The 9,532-nt window shown below is 43.1% G+C and overlaps 2 protein-coding genes across 2 annotated transcripts in view; one reads left to right on the top strand and one right to left on the bottom strand.

The window, feature by feature from the left end:
- The window catches only part of LOC101851459 (probable G-protein coupled receptor 139), a 3,809-nt gene extending 450 nt beyond the window's left edge, over positions 1-3,359 (bottom strand). The window contains exons 1-2 of the mRNA XM_013089990.2: positions 2,331-3,359; positions 1-371 (exon numbers count right to left, since the gene is read on the bottom strand). The exon at positions 1-371 is cut by the window's left edge and continues 450 nt beyond it. Coding sequence (XP_012945444.1) covers positions 1-371; positions 2,331-2,616 — 657 coding nt within the window. The 5' untranslated portion in view covers positions 2,617-3,359. The remainder of the gene's footprint in view (positions 372-2,330) is intronic.
- Positions 3,360-3,831: 472 nt separating this feature from the next.
- On the top strand, positions 3,832-8,847 carry LOC106013664. Its single transcript, XM_013089986.1, has 2 exons — positions 3,832-5,965; positions 8,771-8,847. Exons 1-2 carry the CDS (start codon positions 3,832-3,834, stop codon positions 8,845-8,847), a joined length of 2,211 nt encoding a protein of 736 aa, XP_012945440.1.
- Positions 8,848-9,532: the final 685 nt, after the last annotated feature.

Genomic DNA, 9,532 nt, shown 5'->3' on the forward strand with positions numbered 1-9,532 from the left:
CGTGTACGTGGTTTTTAGCACAGTAGCATTCTTGTTGAAATCGAAAATCCACTCAAGTCTGTTTCCAAAGTAGTAGGGGATCACCAAAACAGCCATGGCAATGTAGATGGAGATAATAATTGTCTTAGTCCTTCTCGGTGTGATGATCGTCTTCACCTTCAGAGGGACAGCGATACACAGACATCGTTCAAAGGTGATGAAGGCGGTGATAAAAGTGGCGATTTTGACAAAGAGAATATGGGGCATGCCCCCCGTGAGGTCAGTCAAATCCCTAGGGTCAAAGGGCAACTCAGAGTTGTAGAAGAGTGGGTTCGCGCAGATGCTTAGCCATATCGTGGTCAGCAGGGAGAACAGGTCAGACACAGCGAGCCCTGAAATGGTAAACATTTTATGAGATGGAAAAATGCAAAATTCAATCATGAGCCTCCCCCCCCCAAACCCCCTTGCAGGTTGAGTGACACGACTGTGGAAACCCTCTGACATGAAAAGAGTTAATCAAAGCTAAAGTGAAATTTCATTTTTTTTTTCGTCAGTAAATCATCTTCATCATAAAGTATCAGATCTGAAACAGACATTGGCAATTATGGTTCTCCACTCATTACTTTGCTCAGATGCTCTCCCAAAAGCTACCTTATCCTGATATTTCAGCTTTACAAATCTGTTTAAGCTGTCCAAGTAGGTTTCTCTGGGTCTACCCCTGCCTCGTTTGCCTCCAATTTCACCAGTGAGAGTTAGGTATTCAAGGCCTTTATGTCTATAAAAATGTCCCAGAAACTGCATTTGTCCTTTCTTGATTCTTGATTTATTTTAAATCAAAGAGCAGCTCACGTTGACATCTTCAAGTACTGCCTTAATTGATTTCTTTTTTTTTTCAAGGGAATTCTCTGCAGCCTCCTAAAAACCACTGTTCTGTTACTTTTATTTCATTTTCCTTATCTTTAGCGATTGTCCAGCATTCCTAGCCATATAGTAGGGTTGAGCATAGACAGCATTCCAGAATTAAAATTTTTGTTTTCATTGAGATTTCTTTCCATTTTCCAGAATTGAGCTTCTTTTATTGAAACTGTCTTTAGTTTTTGTTATCTCTCGTCTTAGACTTTCTCTGAGGAGGCGGGTTTGGGGGGGGGGGGGGGGGAAATTGTTGTCAGAAGTTGCGAAGTGGAAATTGCCTATCGCTCCCCCCGAGGCGAGGGGATACAATATTGTGTGTAAATTGTTCCCTCTCGACTCGGGTTCGAGGATCCTGTGTCGGAATCTCCGCAACTTCATATATAAATAAGATATATAAATAAGTATAAAGTCTTTAACCCAATTGTGAATTGCTGCCTGCAAACCCCTTACGAAACCCCAAAAATAATCTCTACCACTGTACTAGCTACCTACTAAGGTCCTCTCTTCACTTGTCTTGGTCCGCTAGAATAAGCTAATACTAACAAGGTCACCATAGCAGAGACTGTGCCCACCATTTCGGAACTTCACGGTGACACTAAAGATGGTTCCAGTAGGGAACGGGATAGCGGGTGCCCACATCCCTCGTGACTCATCAGAGCAGAGGAAGATAGGACTAACGCTAACATTATTATTGTTTTAAACAACAACAATCAAATAACAGAAGCATGTTTTCTTATAATTATAAACGTAAGCACCATCCCACATCATCACTTACCACCACCATCACCGTCATTTCTAAGGTCATCATTGCTCTCAGATCCTTCACAAACATCTATAATTATCTTAAACATCTATATGTAACAGTTATATGTCATAACAAATTTGTACGTTATACATTATTGGGCACTCTCATACGCACATTTTTCTACTAATCAGATGGCGTCAATATCATAGACATGGGCAAGGGACAAAAAAAAAAAAAAAAGAAATTGCCTATTGTACAAATGGTTTTTTTTTTAGTTCTCTGTTCTTGCACGCACGTAAAAAAAATTCTGTTGCGTTTTGCCCATTTTGTGATTTTAAAAAGTCTTGTTTTTAAATTCATGATTTGAGTCGCCCATTGTCATCATATTATTATGTTCCAAACCAAATGAGTAGCGCTTCTTAAATATTAAATATTGTCATAACTGGGGAAAATCGTGATGACACAATTTTTTCTCCTGAAAAATAAAAGATTTCATGACTTGGAGCTAACGCACTGCTTGCTGGCGGTATTGTAAATGTGCTTGGAGCTATATTTCAACTTTTTTCTATCATATCCACCTCACCTATGTGTGTTATGCTCTACTCCATGACCGTTTGATAGAAGAATTAGTTGTAACTGTAGATTAGGTTATTTGTTAGTAACTTTACTGTAGATGTGATAATTGCCATCTCACCCATGAGGCTGATGTTCATGCTGTCCTGAAAGCCTTGCTTGGCAAACACCACAATGTTGATGATGTTAGAGGCCACGCCGAACAGACTGAGGAGACCACAGATGACCACCCCGTTGACCAGCTGGATAATGTACAGCTGCTCGTCGCTTACGATATTTGCATATTGTGAACCAGAAGGTGATGGTGTTGTCATTGGCAAGCTCATTTTCTGGTCGTGAGAGTAAGTTGAGTTGTTTCCCCACAAATGTGAAATCGACATTCTGGGTGGGAGAGACGTGTGGGACATCGACACCACAGTTACTTTAGCGCTAGGCTCCTCCCCTATTTCAGGCACAGACCTTGATTTATACACTCAGTACAAAGGAAACCAGGACTTAATCAACGACATATAAACGATAATTTTACATCGTTCTTTCTTTGTGTACCTTCAATGCACGCTAACATTATAACAGCTAGTTTTAGTAAGATGAAGATTATATCATTAAAATTGTAAAACAAGAATGTATTTCTCGTCATAATATCTGTGTCATATACACAAAGACTGGTCATTTATCCCTATCATTGGAGTTAGATTCGTTTACTTCATAAGGGCTGACAGTCTATTACAACCACTATTCTAATTATTTGAGCAAACATTCAGCACAGAATTATGAAAATCTGAATGTCACAGTCATAGTAGTGATAATATCGACCTTCAATTTAAAAGGGGTACATGTCTTCGTTTGTCAGATGCAACTCTTTGTTTCGTCTTACTCTGCCCCCGTGTGACCATTACCACAACCAATTTTAAAACAATTATGTCTTGTTACAGCTAGACCGTTAGGAACCTGCAGAGGGGTGGGCTACATTTTTTTTGGTCAGTCAATTATAAGTCGACCCATAGTCGAAATGTGCAACACAGCGCATGTTTGATCATCGATTTGAGCTCACTTAATCGTTATAATTATTTATTTGCCTAATTTTGACATTTTCACTGTGTGAACAGTCTCTCACACCATGTACCTTTTGGAGTTTGTCTTTCTTTGTTGGATTTTTGTGGGTTTTAAAATGTACGACCCATCGACACAATTTATTTAGATCATCTAGGAGGCGGGCTTCGACTCTGCCTGTCAAGGCCTACCCGGGCTGAGAGGAATATAATGTCACAGCAGAAAGACCGAGATACGCGATAACAATTCCTCTCCACACAGGACTCGAACATGCTAGAGTCCGGGATACGGAGCGTTCGACGGTGAGCAGTGCATACGGCTGTTTAGACTACGTACCTACCAGTAGCAGGTGTATGCTACGGACATCCTGGAAAGACAGGACGACAACCCGGAGTGACGGGTGGACATCGGGAAAGACCGACGGTGGCAGGGGCTAACTACCCAGGTCACTGTAAATATAAGTTACGTCAACCAATAGAAAAGACAGCCCCGGGATCCACCGAGAGGGGGGAGTAGAGGATGGATCCACAAGGACGGATTCAATGGACAATGACCTAAGCGTTAAAAGGACAATGCAGAAAGAGAATCAAGAGAACAGCTTTATGTGCGAGCAGTGCTACAGAAAGTTCGATACCTGGCGAGGGCTGAGAGTGCACCAGGGAAAAGTCTGTTTAAAGAAGAGAAGACAGTGCAGATCGTCAGATTGTAAGACGCGAAGCAAATCATCCCAGGATGAAAACCACAGCGGAGCGATTAGTGCTTCAGTCGACTCTCCTTTCACCCTGTCTCAGCAAGAGATGGAACAGCAAACGGAACCAGGGTTACGGAAACCCAGAATACTGTGGCCTGCTGCTAACGAGAAGGCAAAATACAAGACGTTAGAAGAAGAAGTCCAGAAGAAATTGAAAGAAGTCAAAAAGAGTTCTAACAGAGGGGATGCTAAAGAAATATTGAGTGCGTTTGCGACCATTATCTATGACTCGGCAATAAAAGAGTTTGGTATTTGTGAAGGAAAGAAAAAGACGGAGAAGAAAAGTGGATTGAGTAGAAGGCAGAGAGTACTTGCACAGCTAAGAAAACAGAAACGAGACTTGCAAAAGCAGAAAAAGTACGCACCACCAGAAGAGATAGAAGGCCTAAGAATCTTGTTTGAAGATCTTAAGAAAAAGAGCAGAGACCTACAGAGGCACGAAAGAAGGTGTACCAGGAGAAAAGAGAGAAAAAGGGAACGTGAACAATTTCTGAAGAATCCTTATGAAGCAGCCAAAAAACTGTTCACAGAGGCACGGAGTGGTAAATTGGAATGTACGAAAGAGGAACTCGATGCTTATGTTAAGCAGACGTACAGCGATTCAAGAAGAGAAGAACCGCTTCCTTATATGAGAGGCCTGAAGCGTCCAGCTGCCCCCGTCGTCAAATATTACCTGGGACCAATTAGAGAGAAAGAAGTAGATGAGTTCGTAAAAAAAGCAAGAGCAAAAAGTGCACCTGGAGGAGATGGCGTGTCTTATAAGGTGTTCAAGTATTGCGACACGCTGAGACACACCCTCTTTGAGATGCTAAGAGGCCTTTGGAAAGACAAAGAAATAGTCAAAGATTGGTGCAGAGCGGAGGGCGTGTATCTACCCAAAGAACAGAATGCAAAGGAGATAGGACAGTTCAGACCTATTTCAATCATCAACGTGACGTGCAAGATCTTTATGGGAATACTTGCAAAGAGGACTGTAGCATATTTGCAAAGTAACGGCTATGTGGATGAAACGGTACAGAAAGCCGGGGTACCAGGGATCCCAGGCTGCATCGAGCATGCTTTCACCATTTGGGACACAATCCAAGAGGCCAAGAAAAACAAGGAAAGTTTAAACGTAGTGTGGTTGGATCTGGCGAATGCCTACGGGTCTGTTCCCCATAAATTGCTGATGAAGGCAATGGATTTTTTCTACGTCCCACAAGAGGTGCAAAACATTATGAGAGAATACTATAGTAACTTCCAGATGCGATTATCAACCGCAAATTTCACAACGGAATGGCACCGACTAGAGATTGGGATTGCAGCTGGCTGCTCTATATCGGTCATCTGGTTCATCCTGGTAATGGAGATGCTACTGAGATCTGCAGAATGCTGTGAAGAAGAAGCAAAGGTGAGATCACCAAAGAAAGCCTTTATGGATGATGTGACCCTACTGACAAGAGATGGAGACACAATGCAAAGTGTGTTGAATCGGCTCGATAAGCTTATCACCTGGGCGAGGATGAAGTTTAAAGCTAAAAAGTCTAGAAGCCTGACTATTAACAAAGAAAAACAGAAGCAACTGAAGTTCACAATTGCAGGGGAGCAAATGCCCACAGTAAAAGAACAACCCGTGAAAAGTTTGGGTCGGTGGTACTCAGGAACTCTGTCTGATAGGAGTCAAGGCGTGGAAATCATGAAGCAGGCTGAAAATGGGCTGAAAGCAATTGACCAGACAAAGCTTCCAGGAAAGCACAAGATATGGTGTCTACAGTTTGCCCTCTACCCTCGATTGGCGTGGCCACTGACAATGTATGAAGTTGCTTTGTCAAGAGTTGAGATGATCGAAAGAAAGTGTAACAGCTACATCAGGAAGTGGCTGGGGCTACCCCGTACCATTAACACGTCATCCCTGTACAGACATAGAGGTGCGCTTCAACTACCTCTCACGTCAATTGTGGAGATCTACAAAGCAGGCAAGATTAGAACCGTTTTGATGTTGAGAGAATCAAGGGATAAGGAGATCAGTGGAAAACCTCCAGATGTCAAAACAGCCAGAAAGTGGAAGGCAGAAGTTGCAGCTAACGAGATCATCTCTGCATTGGAGCATGGGGACATTGTCGGTCCAGCGCAACCTGACAGATTAGGGCTAGGTAATGGCGACTTTAGACCTTTCAGGAAAATGTCTCAGCGAGACAGAAGAAAAGCTGCAACAAGACATATGCAAAAGATGGAGGCAGAGAGGCGAGAAATTCATCTCATCCAGTGTAGCCAGCAAGGACAAATGACCAGATGGGAAGAGCATGTAGTGGAAAGAAAAGTCGGGTGGAGTGACATCTGGAAGTGGAATACATCAAGGCTGAGCTTTCTTCTCCGGTCTACGTATGATGTTCTGCCTTCACCGGTGAACCTTGTCAGATGGAAGGTACAGGAGGACAACAAGTGTAGATGCGGTAAGCTAGGAACCATGAAGCATATTTTGTCAAACTGCAACCTAGCTCTTAACAGATACACCTGGAGACACAACGAGGTGTTGAAAGTGCTCACGAAAATGGCGACACAACAGGTGGAAGAAGGAAAATATACCCCAAGATACAGAAGCATGGACCCACCAAGATTGCGTTCGTTCCGCAAGGAAGCAAGGTTGCCAAAAGAAAGAAAGCAAACGAAGCCATGAAAGACCAGAGCGGAGGCACATGGGAAGTAGCTGCTGACTTAAAAGGCTTTGAGAGATTCTTCCCCATTCCAACTACGAAAAAGCCAGACATTGTGTTATGGGAGGAAAAAGACAAAGAGGTACACTTGGTAGAGCTCACGGTGCCCCACGAGGACAATATCTATGCCGCTCATGAGCGGAAAGAAAACCGTTACGAGGCACTCGTCGAACAATGTGAGGAGGCAGGATGGAAGGCAACCCATTTTCCGGTAGAGGTAGGATGCAGAGGTTTTGTAGCAACAAGCGCCCGTAAGTGGATGAGAGTGGCAGGACTTACTGCAAAGAAAAGCAACGAACTCACAAACTCCCTTCAGGAGACAGCAGAGAAAGCCAGTCATTGGATCTGGTTGAAGCGAGAGGACTCAAGCTAGAATGAATCCTAAAGTTGGCAGCAGAGGAAAACAGTCGAACTAACATGGAGACCTCACATCGGTAAGGGGGCTCGGTGCGTCAGAAAAGCTGTAGAGAGGAAGAGCCCGAAACAGCGACGCATTCTCTCCTGATGATCTCCATGCCAGAGTCCGGGATACGGAGCGTTCGACGGTGAGCAGTGCATACGGCTGTTTAGACTACGTACCTTCTACGTGTGACGGTGACCGCCATGACGTCACACCACAGATGCCAGTGACGTATCTGAGCTTTATGACAGGATGAAAACTTCGTCTATAAACACATATTATACAATGGTCTGAACCATGCAATTTAGAAATAGTACAACCACAATATATTATAACTGATAAATTGAAGGACCTAGTTCTATACCACAGATCAGTCAAATTTCCAGAGTTTCGAGGAAATGGCGAAACACCCAAGGACGTTCAACACTGAGATTAAGTCCAAGTCAGCAAGTAACCTATTCCATTTATTCATCTGCAGTGTTCTGTTCGTTTACACCCGACTTGAGACTTTCTTAAAGTACGCACAAAGAGAACGCTTGCTCGCGATAAAAGCGAGCGCGATAAAACGAGCGCTTGTTAAGAAAGTGCTTGCTTGTCGTTGAGGTGTACACAGAGAAAGATTGCAAATCGCGCTTGCGACTGGTCAGAACTTGGGCACTTGGCGCCATGGCAGATTCGAGTGAAGACGAACTTTTGTTGCTTGACAGTGTTTTGCCGAAAATTATCCTAGGAAAACGCAAAAGAACGGGGGTTCATGAGATAAATAAAATGAGGCGAGTGGAAGGTGAATATCACCACTTGTTTCCTTTACTTAAAAGAAGCCCTTCTCGTTTTCAGTCATACCTGAGAATGAGCCAAGAGACATTCAAGTAAATGTGCGTGGTCTTTCCTTCTCTTGCCCCAAATTGCAGGGGTTTTTAATTCGGCTGATACCAAAGACTTGACATCCATTTCAGTGCTTTTGACACTGAGACTGAGAGAAAAGACATTCTGAACCACCCAAGTCGTGACCAGACAGCCAGACAACAATGGGGGGACTGTACCAAGTACACGTTTCCAAGCGAGAAAGAATTAACTTTTGATTCTTTACGCTTTTCAAGCGTCGCTTGAAATCTCAGGCGCCATAAAGCGAGCGTGCTTTTTGTGCGCAACAAGCAACTTTTGAGTAACATTTCACGCGCGTGTCCCAACGCGCTCGCTTTTATCGAGAGCAAGCGTTCTCTTTGTGCTCCGCTTTAGAAAGGTTAAGCATTTGTGGGAATGATCTTTTTACTGCAGAGTCCCATCACATCCTTTAATGTGCCTTCATATCAACAGGGGTTTGTTCTATTGATTTTTTTTCTCTGCTGTGAGAACAGATCGAATCCCATGTTTGAACAATGCCACTTTCTTCCACGGTTCCACTTCGTTGATAGTGTACCGGCACCAAACTTCTGTTGGGTGAGGTGCCAGTGTTAAGTAGAATATGTACCGCCTGGCTCTTTGCTTTGTCCAAAAGAGAACCAGTGGACATTGCTGAAAACGTTTTTACTACCAGAGATGTCTGTGAATGTAGACTCCCGAAGGCACTCTTTGACACAGTACATGAAGTCCAAAATGTCTTTCCCTTGGAAGGAATTCACATTGTAAAGGTGTGATTTTCTACTTTCTTGGATTGCTTTCCCCAGTGGGAATCATAGCCTGCTCCACATTTTCTCATTTCTCTATTAGCCCAAAGTCCCCATCATTGGGCAAGAAAACGTGACCTTTGTACAGGAAAAAGTTACAAAACATTTCATACACGTATTTTTTTCGATGAATGCTTGAAAGAAAGATATTATGCCTTTATTTCTATTCTGTCCACGACATCCGTCATTGGCAAAATTAAGTGACTTTACATTCAGCGCCCTCTGTTTTGGAACTTTGAGTAAAACATGAAGAGACTTCAGCTGACCCTTTGCCAGCTTCCGCCTCGCCTCTTTGCATATTTTCATTATGGCATCATCATTTTCTAAGTCATGAACCCAGAAATTATAAGTTCATAGCAAACGCTTCTAAAAAGACCGTCGGATGAGAGGTTCGTGCAAGATGAGTTTTTTTCTGGAAATCAAATGTGTCGACATCGAGATTTGGGTCTGATTTAGCTACTTTAGTTTGCCTTTCTAAGAACGTGTATGTACTTTCCGCTTTAGCGTGGTGTAACTTTCTTTCTGCCTCTGGTCTCTTCTTTGAGTCCTTGTCTACAGTGCCTTTTATTTCCTTCTCCAGGTGGCTACATTTTAAACAAGCGTAACCCAATGTTGTATTTTGAGATAAATTTGAAATAGGTATATTTCACACACGGATCCGTAGACTCGCTCTTTCCATCCTGAAACAGTGCATACTGGAGCGATTCAAAAAGCCTCATTCGGTGGATGTTGAGACATTCGAGCCAGGTTTTCTTAGATTGT

Source organism: Aplysia californica, unplaced genomic scaffold (assembly GCF_000002075.1).
Source record: "Aplysia californica isolate F4 #8 unplaced genomic scaffold, AplCal3.0 scaffold01098, whole genome shotgun sequence".
NCBI lineage: Eukaryota > Metazoa > Mollusca > Gastropoda > Aplysiida > Aplysiidae > Aplysia > Aplysia californica.